This window comes from Pelophylax lessonae (assembly GCF_965119305.1).
Source record: "Pelophylax lessonae genome assembly, chromosome: 4".
NCBI classification, from domain to species: domain Eukaryota; kingdom Metazoa; phylum Chordata; class Amphibia; order Anura; family Ranidae; genus Pelophylax; species Pelophylax lessonae.
The window spans coordinates 325,507,715-325,531,693 of record NC_138771.1 but is presented as its reverse complement, the minus strand read 5'-3'; the positions used below and the strand labels follow the sequence as shown (position 1 = coordinate 325,531,693).

General features: G+C 43.6%; 1 protein-coding gene across 1 annotated transcript in view; it reads left to right on the top strand.

Moving 5' to 3' along the window:
* The window catches only part of SLC26A2 (solute carrier family 26 member 2), a 67,415-nt gene extending 65,370 nt beyond the window's left edge, over positions 1–2,045 (top strand). Inside the window, exon 3 of the mRNA XM_082252871.1 lies at positions 453–2,045. Within this exon, the coding sequence (XP_082108997.1) occupies positions 453–1,976 (1,524 nt within the window). The 3' untranslated portion in view covers positions 1,977–2,045. The remainder of the gene's footprint in view (positions 1–452) is intronic.
* Positions 2,046–23,979: the final 21,934 nt, after the last annotated feature.

The window sequence follows — 23,979 nt, the reverse complement described above, 5'->3', positions numbered from 1 at the left end:
TGAGAACCATACATATATTTTTTGCCACTGGAGGACACCAAAGTCCCTTACTTCAGCAGTTATTGTTTCAGACTCAACTGATATACTCTGGCAGGTTTCCTTTACCTAATGTGGCTTTGACCATAGCCACACAGACCATACGGCCATCCAGGACTATTGTTGTTTTTTATTTCTTCTTTTGTTTCGTTTTTAACAGGACTTGCATGTCCTGGGACCCAAAAAAGGCTTGCTGCTTAAGCATATGGTTCATAACTGAAAGCTTTCCTATGCTCATTTAATCTTCCGAGAGGCCAAAGCTTATATACTTTTCCTCCTATAATGAATGTTTTCAATAAGGAAAGGATAAAAATTACTGTCATACAGAAAAATCAATCATAAAAGATGTTCAGTGGCATATGTTATTATTACATTGAAATGTGATTATTAATATGATGTCCCTTTCTAAATTTCAGGTACTAATGGGAATTCTTCAAGTGGGATTTGTTTCCGTGTACCTGTCGGACTCCTTGCTTAGTGGATTTGCAACAGGTGCATCATTCACAATCCTTACATCTCAAGTAAAATATCTTTTAGGCCTTAGTATACCGCGTGCCAATGGAATTGGCTCTTCTATCTATACTTGGATTTATATCTTTCAGAACATTCACCTGACCAACATTTGTGATCTTGTTACCAGCATTTTGTGCCTTTTAGTTCTGATCCCAACCAAAGAACTCAATGAATGCTTCAAATCCAAGCTCAAGGCTCCAATCCCTGTCGAACTTTTTGTAGTTGTCGGGGCGACCCTTGCCTCTCACTTTGGTCATCTCAAAGAAAACTATGGCTCTAGCATTGCAGGGGAGATCCCTACTGGGTTTCTAATGCCAAAGCCACCAGATTGGAACCTTATTCCCAATGTTGCATTAGGGGCTTTGTCCATTGCAATAATAGGATTTGCAATCACGGTCTCCCTCTCTGAGATGTTTGCTAAGAAACATGGGTATGAGGTGAAGGCCAATCAGGAAATGTATGCTATTGGATTCTGCAATATCCTCCCATCGTTTTTCCATTGCTTTACCACAAGTGCTGCCCTTGCCAAAACACTTGTTAAAGAGTCTACTGGCTGCAAAACTCAAGTCTCAGGAATCATGACCTCTCTGGTCATTCTCCTTGTCCTCTTGGTAATAGCTCCTCTTTTCTATTCACTTCAGAAATGCGTTTTGGGGGTCATAACCATAGTGAATTTAAGAGGTGCCCTCAGAAAATTTTTAGATTTGCCCAAGATGTGGAAAGTAAATAAAATAGACACGGTCATCTGGTTGGTTACCATGTTTTCATCTGCAGTAATTAGCACAGAGCTCGGACTTTTGATTGGCATTGCATTTTCTATGCTCTGCGTCATTGTAAGATCTCAAACATCTACATCATCTTTGTTAGGTAGGGTGGAATCTTCTGAAGTTTATGAGTCTATGGCTGACTACAAGGATCTCAACACCACTAAAGGTGTCCAGGTGTTTCGATTTGAGGCCCCACTGTATTATGTGAACAAGCAATCTTTTAAATCAGCACTGTATAAACATGTTGGAGTGGACCCGGTTTTGGTGGCTTCGCAAGAAAAGAAAGCGGCAAAGAAGAAAGAGAAGCTAAAGAAGCAGGAAGGCAATTTAGAAAGCAGAACTGCTGAGGTGGAAACTTTTTTGCATCTCTACCAGGAGCAAATGCCCCTACATTCCCTAGTTATTGATTGCAGTGCAATTCAGTTCATTGACACAGCAGGCCTAAACACCTTGAAAGAGGTCCTTAAAGATTATAATGACATTGGGGTTCGTGTTTTGCTAGCCCAATGCAATATGTCTGTGAGAAATTCACTAAGAAATGGTGACTATTTTAAAAAGGAAGAAGGTACCATGGTATTTTACAGCATCCACCAAGCTGTGCAGTTTGCACTATATGCACAGGAGCAAATAGATGCTTGTGTGAACGGGTCAGCTGTTTAATTACACACCTATGTTAAAGTTCCAGCAGGTGATGCTGTATGTTAAAATATGCACTACAAACTTGGGCAGTAATTCTAGTACAATTCCACAAACCAAGGCAAAGCACAATCACTTGATACAGTATATATATATATATATATATATATATATATATATTCACTATATTACCAAATGTATTGGGGCGCCTGCCTTTACACACACACACGGTGAATTTTAGTGGCATCCCAGTCTTAGTCCGTAGGGTTTAATATTAAGTTGGCCCACCCTTTGCAGCTATAAGAGCTTCAACTCTTCTGGGAAGGCTGTCCACAAGCTTTAGCGGTGTGTCTATGGGAATATTTGACCATTCTTCTAGAAGGGCATTTGTGGGGTTAGGCACTGATGTGAACGAGAAGGCCTGGCTCGCAGTCTCCGCTCTAATTCATCCCAAAGGTGTTCTATCGGGTTGAGGTCAGGACTTTGCAGGCCAGTCAAGTTCCTCCACCCCAAACTCGCTCATCCATGTCTTTATGGACCTTGCTTTATGCACTGGTCCAAATCATTTAGTGGAGAGGGATTATAGTGTGGGGTTGATTTTCAGGGGTTGGGCTTAGCCCCTTAGTTCCAGTGAAGGGAACTCTTAAGGCGTCAGCATACCAAGACATTTTGGACAATTTCACGTTCCCAACTTTGTGGGAACATTTAGGGGATAATATTTTATTTTATCTTTTCATGTGACAATACTGAAGAAATGACATTTTGCTACAATGCAAAGTAGTCAGTGCATAGCTTGTATAACAGTTTAAATTTGCTGTCCTCTCAAAATAACTCAAAGCGCCATTAATGTCTAAACCGCCGGCAACAAAAATGAGTACACCCCTAAGTGAAACTGTCCAAATTGGGCCCAAAGTGTCAATATTTTGTGTGGCCACCATTATTTTCCAGCACTGCCTTAACCCTCTTGGGCATGGAGTTCACCAGAGCTTCACAGGTTGCCACTGGAGTCCTCTTCCACTCCTCCATGATGACATCACGGAGCTGGTGGATGTTAGAGACCTTTGGCTCCTCCACCTTCCGTTTGAGGATGCCCCACACATGCTCAATAGGGTTTAGGTCTGGAGGCATGCTTGACCGGTCCATCACCTTTACCCTCAGCTTCTTTAGAAAGGCAGTGGTCGTCTTGAAGGTGTGTTTGGGGTTTTGATCATGTTAGAATACTGCCCCGCGGCTCAGTCTCCAAAGGGAGGGGATCATGCTCTGCTTCAATATGTCACAGTACATGTTGGCATTCATGGTTTCCTCAATTAATTGTATCTCCCCAGTGCCAGCAGCACTCATGCAGCCCCAGACCATGGCACTCCCACCACCATGCTTGGCTGTAAGCAAGACACACTTGTCTTTGTTCTCCTCACCTGGTTGCCGTCACAAATGCTTGACACGATCTGAATCAGATAAGTTTATCTTGGTCTCATCAGACCACAGGACATGGTTCCAATAATCCATGTCCTTAGTCTGCTGGCCTTCAGCAAACTGTTTGCGGGCTTTCTTGTGCATGATCTTTAGAGGAGGCTTCCTTCTGGGATGACAGCCATGCAGACCAGTTTGATGCAGTGTGCGGCGTATGGTCTGAGCACTGACAGGCTGATCCCCCCACCCCTTCAACCTATGCAACAATGCTGGCAGCACTCATACGTCTAATTCCCAAAGACAACCTCTGGATATGACGCTGAGCATGTGCACTCAACATCTTTGGTCGACCATGGGGAGGCCTGTTCTGAGTGGAACATGTCCTGTTAAACCGCTGTATGGCCTTGGCCACTGTGCTGCAGCTCAGTTTTAGGGTCTTGGCAATCTTTTTATAGCCTAGGCCATCTTTATGTAGAGTAACAATTTTTCTTTTTCAAATCCTCAGAGAGTTCTTTGCCATGAGGTGCCATGTTGAACTTCCAGTGACCAGTATGAGAGAGTGACAGAGATAACACCAAATTTAACACATCTGCTCCCCATTTACACCTGAGACCTTGTAACTCTTAACGAGTCACATAACATGGGGGAGGGAAAATGGCTAATTGGGCTCAATTTGGACATTTTCACTTAGGGGTGTACTCACTTTTGTTGCCAGCGGTTTAGACATTAATGGCTGTGTTGAGTTATTTTGAGGGGACAGCAAATTTACACTGTTATACAAGCTGTACACTCACTACTTTATATTGTAGCAAAGTGTCATTTCTTCAGTGTTGTCACATGAAAAGATATAATAAAATATTTAAAAAAATGTGAGGGGTGTACTCACTTTTGTGAGATACTGTATATATATGGGGAACAGCAACATTGGAACGGGAAGGGGCCATCCCCAAATTGTTCCTACAAAGTTGGGAACATGAAATTGTCAAAAATGTCTTGGTATGCTGATGCCTGTGAGGGGTGTACTCGCTTTTAATATATATTTTATATATATATATATATATATATATATATATATACCGTATTTTCCGGTGTATAAGACGACTGGGCGTATAAGACGACCCCCCTATTACATGATCTACCGGTAATACTTATACTTAGGTTACCTTGGAGATATTATACTCGGCGTATAAGACGACCTCCCATTTTTGGGGGATTTTTTTGAGGTTCAAAAGTAGTCTTATACGCCAGAAAATACAGTATATATATTTGTTTGCGCTTTTACAAAGAATAAGAAACATTGTTATTCTCAACAAAAAAATAGTTAACAATGAAATTCCAACCATGACTTCCTACAGTTTTTTTCATTGTCACAGCTTATAAATTTAAGTGGAACAGACAGCAATTAAAACTTGGACAGAGGCTATATTCTACCTAGCACTGTTCAACTTAAGAAAAAACTGGAGTTCCACTTTATTTACAGTTAATTCTCTATCATCTGGGTGTTTTAAATAGCACCTTGTTGCACTTAGCTATGGTACATCCATTGAGATCAGATGCTTAGTGGGCAGTTGAAGGAATTGTGCACGTACATGGGTTCTGATCTTCTGGCTCTGCTTTCACCACGAAAGAGGCATCTAAAGGCCTTTGAACATGTTTGATAAACATTTTGCAGACATCCAGGAACCCTTACTAAAATACCATAAAGAGAAGTAACTACTCTCGACAACCATGCAAGAATGCACTTATTGCTTGCTAGGTTTCAATAAAATCTATGCAGCCATGAGGTCAAAGGCAAAGGTGTAGAAGCTAAAGCACATTATGCATTCATTCACCGATATGACAATCATTCTGCACTGTGTGAGCCTTCAGGATGTATGTCACTTATAAGACACGGGCATTATTGTCATCCTTTTCACAAGCTAGCACCCAGTTGTGGGAACAAATTGCAGAATGTTTCATTATTCAGTCTTTATTAACAAAATGGTTGATTTATTAAAGACAAATAGGTTGTTCACTTTACAAGAGAATTTTCCCTAGGGTGAATGTGGTAAAAACTCACTTTGCAAAGAATAGCCAGCCACATGCAAGGATAATGAAAGCTATATTTTTGCTTGCACAGGATTGGTTAATGGAAGTCAGAATAGCTCCAGCTCATTCCCTAAGCTAAGGGAAAAGTGAATAGCCTATTTAACTTTAACAAATCAACCCCGATATTTTATTTTGTTGGCTACTTTGAGAACATAAATCTCTGATATTACGCTGGTGTGTGGGTGAAATCAGTGGGGAGATGAATCAAACTGAAGCAGACAGAATCTGGAGGAGATATGCATGGCAAGCAATTAGCATCAATCTTCAGCTTGTTCAGTTGAGGCTTGAAAATAAAAGAGAGAAGCTGAGTGGTTGCCACGCACATCTGTTCCATATTCTGGCTGCTTAAATTTTGATAAATATCCCCCAGTCTGTCAGTAATACATCACCATTTTACTCTGATTGTTTACTCAGGACTGTTTAGCATTCATATTGATTAAGAAAATATTTTTATATGCACTTACTTTATTTTCCTTAATTTAAATTATTTATATGTGTCATGACATAATAGTCGATGGGCTCAATTCACAAAGTTTAACACAAGGATAGGACTTGTATTTTAACCATGTATTTTTTAACATCTCATTGCACTAAGCACATCGCTTTAACTGTTACTTTCAAGTCATGTCTTGAACGATAACTGTGAGGCTCCATTCACACCTGGGCATTCCGGAATCGCGGCAAAAACACGGGACGCATTTGCGATGTCATTACTTCTTAATGGCACCCCAATAAGCCACAATTTTCCTGCGATTGTCACGCGATAAATCATGCTGTAACCACGGCTAATCGCAACGCGCGAAGCTGTCGCCCAAAAGAAGCTCCTGTTCCTTTTTGAGCTAAAAGCATTGCACGGTGTGATTTTGCCACAATTGCAGTGCGATTTATCGCTGGACAGTTGTGGCAAAATCGTGGCACGATTAAGAAGTAATGACATCACAAATGCATCCCATGTTCTGAAATTGCCAGATTCTGCCCACTAATCCAGAACACCCAGGTGTGAATGCAGCCTGACAGTTGCCACTGTGCTTATGCTAGCTTTCAACTGAATTGTCAAGCCAATAAATGTCTGCTGTCATAGTTGGTCACATGTGCAGCACCATGGCAACTGCAGATAAAACAAGTTAAAGTGGAACTTTAACCTAGGAAAGAAACCATTTGGCAAACAGGCAGAATTTTTAATGCAGAAGAGATTTTCAAGGAGAAATTTACTAAAACTGGTGCATACAGAATCTGGTGCAGCTGTGTATAGTAGCAAATCAGCTTCCAACTACAGCTTGTTCAATTAAGCTTCTACAATAAAACCTGGAGGCTGATTAGTTACGATACTCAGCTGCACCAACTACTGTGTGCACAAGTTTTAGTAAATCTCCCCGACTATTTCTCTCCTGCATTTTAGTTATTTACCTGCCTCTATATCCTGTATGCTGAGTTGTGCACCCACAGCTCAGTGTACAAATTGTGCCAATACTGAGATAAACAAACTTTCATTTGTGGGAGTACAGTAATGTCATATCGGCCAGGCCAATGAAAATGGTCAAAAATCAGAAACCGATCCAGCTGGAGATGACAGCAGCTGACAAGGGGCTCCAGGACACCGCAGCGCTGGTTCGTAGGTGAGTATAGTTCCGCCTAAAGATGGCAGCTTTCTTGGTTTTAACACATAGGATTGGTTAGTTCCAGTTTAACTTAAATTAACTGTCGATTTTCAAAAAAAGCTATTCTTATCTTTGTTTTTGAACTTTTTTGAATTGAGCGTAATGTGCAGTACCCTGTTTTCTGATGTGAAAATAAGTAATAATAGAAAGCTGATTCATTTTAAAATTAAACTTAGAAATACAGAGACTTCACAAACTGTGTAACAGCATCCCGACAGCTTTTGTATGTCTACAGGTATGTAAAAAATCCAATGCATAGGCTACAAACAGTAGATGACTTGCCACATCTCAAAATCATTCAGCACATTTCATTTTTAAAGAATTATTTTGTATGGTTATATTATTAGTAAATGAGGAATAACACAATTTTAAAGGACTTAACAATCTGTTGTAGTCTATTATATTTAGGGCTATGCTAGCCAGTCCCAATGAACTGTTAATGTACAACTAAATGAGACACATAAGGCCATTTTGGAGCTCATGCTGGATTGCCTGATTCCAGGGATAAACATCATAGCTCTACTGCACCTTCTTAAACTGCTCCAGTTAAAGGGTAACTCCACTTTCGTGGGCAAAAAAATCAGCAAATAAAGAAAAAACAATATAGCGTATAAAATTGTGACACAAATCATATTGTAATTAAATGTTATTAAAAATGACCTTTCCTTTTCAATCTGCAGTTTCTGAAAATGCAATGCAATATGGCTACCTGGAGCTGTTCTGTGCACAGAATGTATACTGACCACACCCTAGAAACATAATGTCTTGCTTAAGAAATCAGGTGCGCTGCCCTAGTGCATATGTGCAACATACAAAATGATGTAAACAAATAAACCAAAAATGCAATAATAATGCAAAAAATGAAAACGTATGCAAATCGTGTAAAACAAAAAATGTCCAGAAGGTGACTAGTGATACACCAATGTGCAATAAACGTCCATATTATAAGTCCATAAATAAAGTGCAAAAAATGGTGACAAAAACTTCCAGCTTGGGGAAAGGTGAACTGTGATAGGAAGGTGCAAAGTCCCACCACCAGCTTGGCCTCTTACCAGAAGTTAAACGTTAAGGGCATATATGAATATGACCGCTCCAAAGGTCATGCAGCCAGGTAGAAAAGTTCCCAGAAATACAGAAGGCACTCTGACACACTCGTGCTGTGTGTCAGAGTGCCTTCTGTATTTCTGGGAACTTTTCTACCTGGCTGCATGACCTTTGGAGCGGTCATATTCATATATGCCCTTAACGTTTAACTTCTGGTAAGAGGCCAAGCTGGTGGTGGGACTTTGCACCTTCCTATCACAGTTCACCTTTCCCCAAGCTGGAAGTTTTTGTCACCATTTTTTGCACTTTATTTATGGACTTATAATATGGACGTTTATTGCACATTGGTGTATCACTAGTCACCTTCTGGACATTTTTTGTTTTACACGATTTGCATACGTTTTCATTTTTTGCATTATTATTGCATTTTTGGTTTATTTGTTTACATCATTTTGTATGTTGCACATATGCACTAGGGCAGTGCACCTGATTTCTTTACCTATTCTACAACATACACTCTAAGGTAGCAGCACACCCTATATTGAATCAGCGCACTTTCCTACCCACCACATAATGTCTTGCTTGTGTGATTGGTTCACTAGTTTTCCCAGCAGTCTGCCTAATATACAAGTCAGATTTCTGGCATCCCCTGCAACAAAAATGTCATTTTTGGTGAGGTACTCCCAATAGGAACATGGCTAAAGGGATACAGGCCCAGCAGATTTCCTCATTAGAGCCCTGCAGCTGCCACAGCTGATAGATAATTATGAAACCACTCCCAATAGACCCACTCAGTACAGGGGCACAGAGGAACAAACAATGATTTCTTCAGAATAACAAAAGGTAGGAATCTGCAACAAAGTTTGTTAAAATCCTTGTAATGTACAGAGATCACCCAGATGGGATGTTTTTTTCTCAACAAAAGTGGAGTTACACTTTAGGATAGAAATCACCAATAAACTTACATGATCAATTGATGATCACTTAGTGTTTGTTTGCCTGATGTGATGCATGAAAGGACCGTTGCTTATTTAAATTAGATGGGAGCAAATTTCTACTTAAGAGACAGAGAGGGCTGGAATGAGACCCACTTTTGTTTAATCTGCCAGCTTTGGCAGCAATTTCCTTTCAATTCACTCCTTAACTGCTCCATTTGGTTCCATGGAGATAAGAGAGTAAGCTGTTTGCAGGCTTCAATAAGTGAATTTACAGAGGGATGGGGATTGTGTCACTTCCTCCTTGTGGCAGCACTGGGTGTCTGAGTGGCCAACCAACATGCACTAGTGGTATCATGTGACAGGAAGGTGGAGTTAGTCACATGCTCCCCATACCTGGAATCACTGGAAGTGCTCCTAGCTGGTAACTGAGTTGGTGTCTCCGTCTTCTAGACATAAAGTGAACCTATACTCAGATATTTATGTATTTATTTATTACAGGTATATTAACCTAGTTATTTATGGTGAATAAGTACACAATTCCTTCAAGTTTAATCCCTCAGAACCCCTCAGCTATTTCTCTCTAGAGAGAGTGCAAAACAAAAAGCAAAAATGTTAAATGTCTTGCTATGGTAGACCAGAAAAGCTAAAACCCTTACTTTAATGGAGAAAACATTGTTGCAGTTGCCATTCATTGCTGACTGCATGTCTGAAGGCCTATGAATGTGGTCACTTGATCTCAGCTGAAGGGACATATTAGCTAGTTTTAAGGCCTAGTACACACAGGCTGAATGTTGGGCAACATTTGGCCCGTGTGTACAGCAGCTGGTCTGACAAAAGCCAGCCAAAAAAGGTCTGCCGATCAGCTCCCGATCAGTGCTCTCAGCCAATGGTTGAGAGCGCTGACTGGAGTGTTCTGGCGGGGGGGGGGGGGGGGCAGGGGCTGTCCCCTGTCCCCCTGTCAGAACACAATAGCACAGCTGGGGAGATGGCGAGATGGCTGTACTAACATTGCATGGTTAGTACACCGACTCCTCCGAAGCTGTCATGGAACATCTCTAAAAATGTATGGAATGCGTATGGAACATCTCTAAAGATGTAATTTCCTACCTGAGTAATGGGCTCACTGACTTTACCAGTAGCCTGCAGATACAAGAAAATACAAGTCAATTTTTAGGCATCTCTGCAACAAAAAAATCATTTTTGATAGTCACTGAGGGTTAAATACTTTTAAAGGGATGCAGACCCAGAAGCTTTTCTCATCCGAACATTAAAAGTGCAACAGCTGATTATAATGAACCAGGCCCTTCCATTCAGAATCAGTATCCAAAGATCCTGGCCAACAGGTAGGAATCTGGAGCAAAGGTTTGTTAAAATATTTACAATGTATATTGATCACCCAGAGGGGATATTTTCTCAACACAAGTGGAGATACTCTTTAACCTCACTCCTAAACTTATACCTAAAACTGAACTCTAGGGAAACAGCTAAAAACACAAATTACTAGGAAACACACGTATGTGAGTAGACACATCTTTTGTGCCATAAGATTGTAATTCTTACCTTGCCATGCACCCACCTCTGTTGGACAGTGCAGCCAAGAGGATGGCACCACTTTCTCTGTTGAGGAACACCAACACACTGATAAGTCATCACCTCTGCTCATTCTGCTCTCTTTCCCTATTGCATTTTCCCTGTCAGTGTATGTACATGCACAAGAGCCCAAATGGCTTCCAGTACTGCCCCTCGCACACCTAATCAGAATGCTGCTATGCAGGAAATGACAGGAGGATAATATCAAAGTTAGATGTATATATTATTATGTTTCATTTTTTTCAAGGAAACACAGAAGTGCCTTACTGTGACATTCAAACATGTCCATTGCCATCAATGCCATTATATGAAAACTTACATGAACAAATTTGCTATAGAGTGTCCGTGAAAGCTGGATATTGTTCTTCTGAGAATTTACCTGTATTCATACAAAAGCTGCCATTGCTGAATTCCTTTTATAAAATATTAATTCTCTGTTTTTTTTATCTTCAAAAATTTCTAAGTTGCTGACCCATAAAAAGTATCCACAATGTGTTATGGCATACTAATTTTGGGTCAGTAACTCGGAAAGTATAGAAGCCATCAAATTAGCGTGAAAGCCAGGGAACCAGCATTTTAATAAGAAGATAACAAATCCTTTTATAGAATATATATTTTTATTTTTCATAGATTTATATAAGAATACACTATTGAAGAAGTTTGATTATATAGTATAATTTTATGTAAAAGCTCCTATGAAATTGATTGTATTATCCATATTCAATAAATCTGAATTAGTATTTTTTTTTTTTTTTTTTTTTTTATTAACTAGCTCAGTGACTGGGAGCTTGTCAGTTGTATTTCAGTCATGATAAACTGTAGCAATACAAATAATATTTTCCACAAAGATAACTCTAGACAACAAGATTCAGCTGCATTTGTTTAGATTAATAGGCCAAGCTGTTACTATTATCATTATTAGCTTTCTTATAGCTTACATGTTACATGAAATGCTTGTTTTGAAGTTTAGCACTGAAAATAATTTTTTGTTTTATTACAGTTGTCATTTCCTGTGTGCCTTGAATGGAATAAAACATGTTATATGTGTACCATTTTAGTGTATGGATTTCTTTTTATTTTATTTCACAGTCAATCGATCCAAGGGTAATATGTCAGTGTTTCATGAATGATGTAAAGCAGGCATGTCAAACTCAGATGAAATAGGGCTCTAAATTTAAAGGGTAAAATCGTCAAGAGGGCCACATTTTCTAACATGGGCCACATTCTGTCTACTGAGGGCCGGAGCTACTTACTTCCCATTCCGAAAAATGAATATGATACCATTTTTAGCTACAGAGAAAGGGTCCTTAAAAACATTTCTCTAAGTATTCAGCTGCAACATGATGTAAGAAAGTGTAACTTCTCTATTGAAAACTCGGGGCACATTCATTGTTTTATCTGTAAACCACTGTGGGCAACAGAGAAGGAATTAGGGCAGCGTGTGACCCTTAATCACATCCTGCCCGGCCTAAAGCAGAATGATGCCTGGGCGGGGGGATCAGTTATCCTGACTGGGCGTCAAATGACGTCCAGCAGGATAAACCGCTTGTGCGCGCCCCCGGCGATTGGTGGTGCGGTGTGCCGCTCTTACACACTGCATCTCCAGTCTCAGTAAAGAGCCTATGATGGCTCTTTACCACATGATCAGCTGTGACCAATCACAACTGATCAAAGGGGTAACCAAGAAGTGCCGGTAATCAGCTTTCCTCAGTTCGCGCTGACAAGGCGCGAGCAGAGGAGAGCCGATCAGCACCTCTCCTGATGGGGAGGTCTGCGCTGATAATCAGCACATTGATTATCAGCACAGCCCACAACAGATGACAATCAGTGCCCATCACATGCCAATCAGTGCAAATAAAAAAATGCCAATCAGTGTCCATCAGTAATGCCTGTCAGTGTCTCCTCATCAGTGCCATCTATCAGTGCCGCACATCAGTGCCACCTATCAGTGTCCATTATTGCCCCCTATCAGCACCCATCAGTGGCACCTATTTGTGCCCATCAGTGTCAACTATCACTGCTGCTTATCAGTGCCTTCTCATCTGTGCCTATCAGAACAAACTCATTAGTGCCCTTCAGTGTAGCCTCATCAGTGCTCGTCAGTGAAAGAGAATACATACTTATTTACAAAAATTTATAACAGAAATGAAGAGAAACTTTTTTTTTTCAAATATTTTCGTTTTTTTTTTTATTTGTTTAGCAAAAAAAAAAAAAAAAACCCAGTGGTAATCAAATACCACTAAAAGAAAGCTCCATTTGTGGGGGAAAGAATGATAAAAATGGAATATGGATACAGTGTAGCATGACCACGCAATTGTCATTCAAAGTGTGACAGCGCTGAAAGCTGAAAATTGGTCTAGGCAAGAAGGGGGTAAAAGTGCCCAGGATTGAAGTGGTTAAAACACCAGCTTACCATGTCTCCTGTTGAGTTACATAGGTTGAGGGGATACAGTGGTGGACAAAGGGGCCACTATGTTTATATGATATTTGTGCCCCATTTATTACTGTTGTAATGGTAAATAGTAACCTATACACAATGGCTCCTTCAATTGCTAGTAATGATCTTTGCAAAGTGCTCAATTCATGCAAAAAATGTTACTTAAAAATGTAATTTATCCAATATCAAATATTTCACATGCCACGCCATTAGGCCCCACACTCTGCAGTCACATCTTAGGCCCTGGCTCGGCTTGTTTCCACCAAAGCAATCAGCTGTGCCAGCAACAAGAATACTGCACCCCAAGATACAAAATAATATTTTTTCTTTATTAAAACAGCCAGCAGGAACAAGTTCTATTCTGACGAGTTTCACACTAGGGACACCACTTTCCCAAAGAAAAGTACTTGACCTAGTCTGTAAAACACACAAAAATGTCAAATATATTTCAGAATAGAACATGGTTCTGTTGGCTGTTTTATTAAAAGAATAATATTATTTTGCATCTCTGTATGTGGTATTCCTTTTGCTGATACACTTGAAATGATGTTTATGTTTGTGAGCATTTTTAATTATTATGAGATAAAATAGCAAATGGAAGTAAAGTATCTCATTGATCATTACTGTCACATAACCATAGCACATTGCACTGCCAACTGCCAGTAGCACATATACTGCGGCATACCTGGGGGTCGTTTCGTGCAATAGCCAGTGGGGGCATGCTCGTCTTGATTGGCCAGAGGGGGGAGCCAATCAGCGGGTCAGGCGGACGCGATGTCCACTGGCCACCCGCAATCGCTCCCCAGAGAGACAGAACGGCGGTCTACCTTGTTGAATACAGGGATCTTGTGTTCATGCTATTAAGGAACACAGATCTTTGTGTACATCTAGTCAGTCCATCCCCCACACAGTTAGAAAGCATCCCCTAGGGACAAATTTACCCCCTTGATCGCCCCTGGTATTAACCCCTTCTCTGCCAGTGTCATTAGTACAGTAACAGTGCATATTTTTAGCACTGATTAGGGTTGAGCGGACACCTAGATGTCCGTGTTCGACGGGTTCGGCCGAACTTTAAAAAAAAGTCCGGGTCCGTGTCCCGGACTTTTACCGAACTTTTCCCGGACACCGAACCCCATTGAAGTCAATGGGGACCCGAACTTTAAGGCACTAAAATGGCTCTAAAACACCAAAGGAAAGGGCTAGAGTGCTGCAAATGGCAGCAAAACGTAATTAAGAGCATGGCAAGTGCTCTGCAAACAAATGTGGATAGGGAAATAACTTAAAACAACAAAAAAAACAGAAAAATACAACAATGTTCTTCTTCATCTCTGAAGGACGAGGCCCATATGGAGTAGGAGGGAGGTTGAGGTGGTGGTGGATGTGGCGGTGACATAGGCATGCGCACAGGGTGTGCCGGGTGTGCCTGGGCACACCCTAATCACCTAGGGCACATAGCATTGCCAGTGAGGAGATGGGAAAGATCTCCCTCGGACCTGCTCTGCTCTATTTCTCTTTGCCTACAGGTACATGGCCCCGATACATTACTCTCCCTGCTGGCAAACACATGCATGTGTATTTCAACTTTGGGGTGCACACTTTAATGCAATAGGCTGCGCACACCTATGGGCGGTGTAGGTGGAAGCGGCGGTGGAGGAGGACCAGGGCCGGATTAAGAGCATCATGGGCTTGGTGCTGAGGATTTTGAAGGGCCTTAAGGGCCGTGCCTTGCCATGCACCCAGAGGAGGAAGGGTGCAGCCATGCATGCCTAATTCAACATGGGATGCTGTCTCTGAAGCCCATAAACACATCCATGCATCGGCAACTGTCCCTCCTTGTCCGGCCTTCGCGCTGTGTGGGGAGGTTCTGAGGGTGCTGCCTGGGGAAGCGAGCATAGAAGCCAGACTTCTGTGTTTACAAGTGACAGAAGAGCGGTAACAGTGAATATGGCCAACCCGGGGCCTATATAAAAGGTAGGGGCCTGGAGCTGCAGCTCCAATAGCCCCTACGTTAATCTGGCCCTGAGGAGGAGGACGAGGTAGCCAACACTGCTTCTTTTCACAAATTTTAAATGAGGGTACACCCCAAAAGAGTGAGAAAGAGCAAAAATGGAACAATGGGTGGGTAAGGTCGGTATCCATTGCTATTCTGCATAAGGTATGGAAAAGTCCCGTGGGATCCATGCCTGGTTCATTTTAATGAACGTGAGCTTGTCCACATTGTCTCTGGACAGGCGGCTGCGCTTGTCTGTTATAACGCCCCCAGCCGTGCTAAATACCCGTTCAGATAATACACTGGCTGCAGGGCACGCCAGCACCTCCAAGGCGTAAAGGGCAAGCTCAGGCCATGTGCCCAATTTGGAGACCCAGAAGTTGAAGGGGGCAGACCCCTCATTCACTACATGTAGGCGTGTGCACACATACTGCTCCACCATGTTGGTAAAATGCTGCCTCCTGCTAAGACGTTCCATCTGAGCTGCTGGTGCTGCTGTTTGTTGTGGCGTGCTGACAAAGCTTTTCCACATTTCGGCCATGCTAACCCTGCCTTCTGAGGTGCTGGCGGTGCCCTGGTTGCGTTGGCGACCTCCTCCTCCTCCTCCGCCTTGTGCTTCCACTGCGGCCCCGCTGTCAGATGGGAATGCCAGCAGCATGGCGTCTACCAGCGTGCGCTTGTACTCGCGCATCTTGCGATCGCGCTCCAGTGAGTGAATTAAGGACGGTACGTTGTCCTTGTAACGGGGATCCAGCAGCGTGGCCACCCAGTAATCAGCACAAGTTAGAATGTGGGCAACTCGGCGGTCGTTGTGGAGACACTGCAGCATGTAATCGCTCATGTGTGCCAGGCTGCCCAGAGGCAACGAAAGGCTGTCCTCTGTGGGAGGTGTATCGTCCGTGTCCTCTGTATCCCCCCAGCCACGCACCAGTGATGGCCATGAGCTGGCCTGGGTGCCACCCTGCTGTGAACATGCTTCTATCTCCTCCTCCAGCTCCTCCTCCTCCTCATCCTCCAGAACTGTGCCCCTGCTGGACAATTGTGTCCCTGGCGTTTGTGTGTGCAGGAACCCACCCTCGGAGCCCCTTGCGAATGACTGCCCTGAAAGCCTTGGAAATGTTACCTCTTCATCCTCCTCCTCCTCCTCATCCTGTGCCACATCCTCTTCCATCATCGCCCGAATTGTTTTTTCAAGGAGGCATAGAAGTGGGATAGTTAAGCTGAGAACGGCGTCATTGCCACTGGCCATGTTGGTGGAGTACTCAAAACAGCGCAACAAGGCACACAGGTCTCGCATGGAGGCCCAGTTATTGGTGGTGAAGTGGTGCTGTTCCGCAGAGCGACTCACGCGTGCGTGCTGCAGCTGAAACTCCACTATGGCCTGCTGCTGCTCGCACAGTCTTTCCAGCATGTGCAAGGTGGAGTTCCACCTTGTGGGCACGTCACATATGAGGCGGTGAGCGGGAAGGCCGAAGTTACGCTGCAGCGCTGCCAGGCGAGCAGCAGCAGGGTGAGAACGCCGAAAGTGCGCACAAATGGCCCGCACTTTCTGCAGCAGCTCTGACATATCGGGGTAGTTTTTAAGGAACCTCTGCACCACCAAATTCAGCACATGCGCCAGGCAAGGGATGTGCGTCAAACCGGCTAGGCCCAGAGCTGCTATGAGATTTCGCCCGTTATCGCACACCACCAGGCCGGGCTTGAGGCTCGCTGGCAGCAACCACTCATTTGTCTGCTGTTCCATGCTCCTCCACAACTCCTGCGCGGTGTGTGGTTTGTCCCCCAAACAGGCAAGTTGTAAAACTGCCTGCTGTCGTTTACCCCTGGCCGTGCTGAAGTTGGTGGTGAAGGTGTTACGCTGTCCGGATGAGGAGGCGGTAGAGGATGAGGAAGCGGAGTAGGAGGAGTTAGGAACAGGAGGCAAACTGAAGCGCCCTGCAATCCTCGGTGGTGGAAGGACATGCGCCAAATTGCTATCCGCCTCAGGCCCATCCGCCACTGCATTTACCCAGTGTGCCGTTAGGGAGATATAACGCCCCTGACCGTGCTTACTGGTCCACGTATCGGTAGTTAGGTGGACCTTGGCAAAGATGGCGTTGCGCAGTGCACACCTGATTTTTTCCCCCACTTGGTTGTGCAGGGAAGGGATGGCTTGCCTGGAAAAGTAGTGGCGGCTGGGCACGACGTACTGTGGGACAGCCACCGACATAAGGTTTTTAAAACTGTGCGTCTCCACCAGACGGAATGACAGCATTTCAAAGGCCAATAATTTTGAAATGCTGGCATTCAGGGCCAGGGATCGCGGGTGGGTAGGGGGGTACTTCCTCTTCCTCTCAAGTGTTTGGGAGATGGAAAGCTGAACGCTTCCACGGGACATTGTGGAGATGGTTGTTGGTGACCCAGGTGGTGGTGTTGCTGACAGATCGTCTGTTTGCGGGGTGGCAGGTGCCGGTATCACTACAGATGTGGCTGGAGTGGCCGAGACTGCAGCAGAAGAGGAAGCAGGATGAGCCAGAGACGTTTCTTGGTTTTGAAGGTGTGTACTCCACTGCAGCTCGTGCTTTGCACTTAGATGCCTGATCATGCAGGTTGTGCTCAGGTTGAGAAGGTTTATGCCTCGCTTCAAGCTCTGATTGCACAGGGTGCAAACCACTCGTGTCCTGTCATCAGCACATTTTCTAAAGAACTTCCACGCTAGAGAACTCCTTTGAGCTGACTTTGGTGCGCTCGTTCCCTTGCTGCGTTGGGCAGTAGCGGGCGTAGTGTCTAGGGCACGGCCGCTCCGCTTCTGCACCCTGCTCCCTCTTCTGCTGTGCTGGTGGCTCTGTGCGACCACCGCCTCTTCCTCTAAACTACTCAGGTCACCTGCATGACGTTCATTCCATGTGGGGTCGAGGACCTCATCGTCCTCCACATCATCTTCCACCCAGTCTTCACCCCTGCCCTCCTTGTCGGTCTCCACAATGCTGAACGCCGCAGCAGTTGGCACCTGCGTTTCGTCATCATCGGAGACGTGCTGCGATGATCCTTGCATGTACTCATCTTGAGAAATAAGTGGTTGGGCATCGCTGCACTCAATCTCTTCCACTTCTGGGGCAGGGCTAGGTGGATGGCCCACCTAGTGGGAGTCATCAAAAAGAAGAAGAGACTGCTGTATGGCTTGGGGCTCAGACTGCTTGCCTGATTTGCAAGGGGGTGAGGTGAAAGACGGTTGGACATCGGCTGCAGGTGCCAACTGTGCCCTTTCTGCAGTAGACTGGGTGGGAGACAATGTGAAGGAACTGGAGGCACTGTCAGCAGCAAACCAATCTACTATCGCCTCCACGTGTTCTGGCCTCATCACTTCTAGGGGCGTATGATGCCCTACCAAATACTGATACAGGTTCTGTCGCCTACTCACACTTGAGGAAGGTGTTTCACTTGTGCGTGTAGCTGGCACAGATCGACCACGTCCTCTCCTTGCAACAGGAGCTCTACCAGCAGCACCACGACCCAGGCCACGGCCCTTATTTGACGGTCTCCTCATATTTCTGTAATTTAAGATCTTGCCCTAGAAAGGTTTTTATTGAATAGCGGAATAGGAAATATGATCCAAAAAAGTGTATGTATCTCGCACGTACAAAACCACACTAGGCCCCAATTACTATTGTTTCTACCCCTAAAAGGATGGATGAGGAGTAGGAGGAGTATGGAGCAGACAACACCCTCAAATCTTCAGAAGTATGAGATGAACCTCAAAAACTTGGAAAGGTGGATCTCACACGTACCGACACAGACTATCCCGCAATTCAATTGATCCTTAAAGGTTTTTATCGAATAGCGGAATAGGAAATATGATCAAAAAAAGTGTATGTATCTCGCACGTACACAACCACACTAGGCCCCGATTACTATTGTTTGTACCCCTAAAAGGATGGTTGAGCAGTAGGAGCAGGAGTATGGAACAGGCAGCACCCTCAAATCTTCAGAAGTATGAGATGAACCCCAAAAACTTGGAAAGGTGGATCTCACACGTACCGACACAGACTATCACGCAATTTAATTGATCCCCAAAGGATTTAATTGAATAGCGGAATAGAAAATATGATCAAAAAGAAAGTGTATGTATCTCACACGTACACCACCACACTAGGCCACAATTACTATTGTTTGTACCCCTAAAAGGATGGTTGAGCAGTAGGAGCAGGAGTATGGAACAGGCAGCACCCTCAAATCTTCAGAAGTATGAGATGAACCCCAAAAACTTGGAAAGGTGGATCTCACACGTACCGACACAGTATCACGCAATTTAATTGATCCCCAAAGGTTTTAATTGAATAGCGGAATAGAAAATATGATCAAAAAGAAAGTGTATGTATCTCACACGTACACCACCACACTATTCCCCAATTACTATTGTTTGTACCCCTAAAAGGATGGTTGAGCAGTAGGAGGAGGAGTATGGAACAGGCAGCACCCTCAAATCTTCAGAAGTATGAGATGAACCCCAAAAACTTGGAAAGGTGGATCTCACACGTACCGACACAGACTATCACGCAATTTAATTGATCCCCAAAGGTTTTAATTGAATAGCGGAATCGAAAATATGATCAAAAAGAAAGTGTATGTATCTCACACGTACACCACCACACTAGGCCCCAATTACTATTGTTTGTACCCCTAAAAGGATGGTTGAGCAGTAGGAGGAGGAGTATGGAACAGGCAGCACCCTCATATCTTCAGAAGTATGACATGAACCCCAAAAACTTGGAAAGGTGGATCTCACACGTACCGACACAGACTATCACGCAATTTAATTGATCCCCAAAGGATTTAATTGAATAGCGGAATAGAAAATATGATCAAAAAGAAAGTGTATGTATCTCACACGTACACCACCACACTAGGCCCCAATTACTATTGTTTGTACCCCTAAAAGGATGGTTGAGCAGTAGGAGCAGGAGTATGGAACAGGCAGCACCCTCAAATCTTCAGAAGTATGAGATGAACCCCAAAAACTTGGAAAGGTGGATCTCACACGTACCGACACAGACTATCACGCAATTTAATTGATCCCCAAAGGATTTAATTGAATAGCGGAATAGAAAATATGATCAAAAAGAAAGTGTATGTATCTCACACGTACACCACCACACTAGGCCACAATTACTATTGTTTGTACCCCTAAAAGGATGGTTGAGCAGTAGGAGGAGGAGTATGGAACAGGCAGCACCCTCAAATCTTCAGAAGTATGAGATGAACCCCAAAAACTTGGAAAGGTGGATCTCACACGTACCGACACAGACTATCACGCAATTTAATTGATCCCCAAAGGTTTTAATTGAATAGCGGAATAGAAAATATGATCAAAAAGAAAGTGTATGTATCTCACACGTACACCACCACACTAGGCCCCAATTACTATTGTTTGTACCCCTAAAAGGATGGTTGAGCAGTAGGAGGAGGAGTATGGAACAGGCAGCACCCTCAAATCTTCAGAAGTATGAGATGAACCCCAAAAACTTGGAAAGGTGGATCTCACACGTACCGACACAGACTATCACGCAATTTAATTGATCCCCAAAGGTTTTAATTGAATAGCGGAATAGAAAATATGATCAAAAAGAAAGTGTATGTATCTCACACGTACACCACCACACTAGGCCCCAATTACTATTGTTTGTACCCCTAAAAGGATGGTTGAGCAGTAGGAGGAGGAGTATGGAACAGGCAGCACCCTCAAATCTTCAGAAGTATGAGATGAACCCCAAAAACTTGGAAAGGTGGATCTCACACGTACCGACACAGACTATCACGCAATTTAATTGATCCCCAAAGGTTTTAATTGAATAGCGGAATAGAAAATATGATCAAAAAGAAAGTGTATGTATCTCACACGCACACCACCACACTAGGCCCCAATTACTATTGTTTGTACCCCTAAAAGGATGGTTGAGCAGTAGGAGGAGGAGTATGGAACAGGCAGCACCCTCAAATCTTCAGAAGTATGAGATGAACCCCAAAAACTTGGAAAGGTGGATCTCACACCTACCGACACAGACTATCACGCAATTTAATTGATCCCCAAAGGTTTTAAATGAATAGCGGAATAGAAAATATGATCAAAAAGAAAGTGTATGTATCTCACACGTACACCACCACACTAGGCCCCAATTACTATTGTTTGTACCCCTAAAAGGATGGTTGAGCAGTAGGAGGAGGAGTATGGAACAGGCAGCACCCTCAAATCTTCAGAAGTATGAGATGAACCCCAAAAACTTGGAAAGGTGGATCTCACACGTACCGACACAGACTATCACGCAATTTAATTGATCCCCAAAGGATTTAATTGAATAGCGGAATAGAAAATATGATCAAAAAGAAAGTGTATGTATCTCACACGTACACCACCACACTAGGCCCCAATTACTATTGTTTGTACCCCTAAAAGGATGGTTGAGCAGTAGGAGGAGGAGTATGGAACAGGCAGCACCCTCATATCTTCAGAAGTATGACATGAACCCCAAAAACTTGGAAAGGTGGATCTCACACGTACCGACACAGACTATCACGCAATTTAATTGATCCCCAAAGGATTTAATTGAATAGCGGAATAGAAAATATGATCAAAAAGAAAGTGTATGTATCTCACACGTACACCACCACACTAGGCCCCAATTACTATTGTTTGTACCCCTAAAAGGATGGTTGAGCAGTAGGAGGAGGATTTAATTGATCCCCAAAGGTTTTAATTGAATAGCGGAATAGAAAATATGATCAAAAAGAAAGTGTATGTATATCACACGTACACCACCACACTAGGCCCCAATTACTATTGTCTGTACCCCTAAAAGGATGGTTGAGCAGTAGGAGGAGGAGTATGGAACAGGCAGCACCCTCAAATGTTCAGAAGTATGAGATTGTGTTCACTGTACCCCACAAAGATTGTGTTCACTGCACCCCACAAAGATTGTGTTCACTGCACCTCAAAAAGGATTTTGTTCACTGCACCCCACAAAGATTGTGTTCACTGCACCCTAAAAGGATTTTGTTCACTGCACCCCAAAAAGATTGTGTTCACTGTACCCCCCAAAGATTGTGTTCACTGCACCCCACAAAGATTCTGTTCCCTGTACCCCACAAAGATTGTGTTCACTGCACCCCACAAAGGATTTTGTTCACTGCACCCCAAAAAGGATGTAGTTCACTGCACCCCAAAAAGGATTTTGTTCACTGCACCCCAAAAAGATTGTGTTCACTGCAGCCCACAAAGATTGTGTTCACTGCACCCCAAAAAGGATTTTGTTCACTGCACCCCAAAAAGATTGTGTTCACTGCACCCCAAAAAGGATTTTGTTCACTGCACCCCAAAAAGATTGTGTTCACTGCACCCCACAAAGATTGTGTTCACTGCACCCCACAAAGGATTTTGTTCACTGCACCCCAAAAAGATTGTGTTCACTGCACCCTAAAAAGGATTTTGTTCACTGCACCCCAAAAAGGATGTTGTTCACTGCACCCCAAAAAGGATTTTGTTCACTCCACCCCAAAAAGATTGTGTTCACTGCACCCCACAAAGATTGTGTTCACTGCACCCCAAAAAGGATTTTGTTCACTGCACCCCAAAAAGATTGTGTTCACTGCACCCCACAAAGATTGTGTTCACTGCACCCCACAAAGGATTTTGTTCACTGCACCCCAAAAAGATTGTGTTCACTGCACCCCACAAAGATTGTGTTCACTGCACCCCACAAAGGATTTTGTTCACTGCACCCCAAAAAGATTGTGTTCACTGTACCCCCCAAAGATTGTGTTCACTGCACCCCACAAAGATTCTGTTCACTGTACCCCACAAAGATTGTGTTCACTGCACCCTAAAAGGATTTTGTTCACTGCACCCCAAAAAGGATGTTGTTCACTGCACCCCAAAAAGGATTTTGTTCACTGCACCCCAAAAAGGATGTTGTTCACTGCACCCCAAAAAGGATTTTGTTCACTGCACCCCAAAAAGATTGTGTTCACTGCACCCCAAAAAGGATTTTGTTCACTGCACCCCAAAAAGGATGTTGTTCACTGCACCCCAAAAAGATTGTGTTCACTGTACCCCCCAAAGATTGTGTTCACTGCACCCCACAAAGGATTTTGTTCACTGCACCCCAAAAAGATTGTGTTCACTGCACCCCAAAAAGGATGTTGTTCACTGCACCCCAAAAAGGATGTTGTTCACTGCACCCCAAAAATATTGTGTTCACTGCACCCCACAAAGGATTTTGTTCACTGCACCCCAAAAAGATTGTGTTCACTGCACCCCACAAAGGATGTTGTTCACTGCACCCCAAAAAGGATTTTGTTCACTGCACCCCAAAAAGATTGTGTTCACTGCACCCCACAAAGGATTTTGTTCACTGCACCCCAAAAAGATTGTGTTCACTGCAGCCCAAAAAGATTGTGTTCACTGCAGCCCAAAAAGATTGTGTTCACTGCAGCTCACACACAGAAAAATGGATGTGGATCACTGACACCTGCCTATCTCCTATCCCACACCACACAGCAATATCGATTGTAGTTTGTAGAACACAGTTTCCCTAAAATTCAGCAGCAGCAGCCTCTCCCTAACAGGATTGAGAAGAGATCGTAGATCAGGATTGAGTGCAGAGTCACCCCCACCCCCCACACAGCAATATCGATTGTACTTTGTAGAAGACACTGACCCTATAATTCAGCAGACTCTATCCCTAAAATGCCTACAACTCGCCCTGCCTAAACACTCCGACCTGTCCCTCAATTCTATCCGGACACAAATGTTTTTTTCCTGCCTGTCTTTCCCTAATGAGCAGCCAGCACGTTGATGTGTGCTCTGTCCCTGATCTAAGCAGCAGAATGAAGCCGCTGC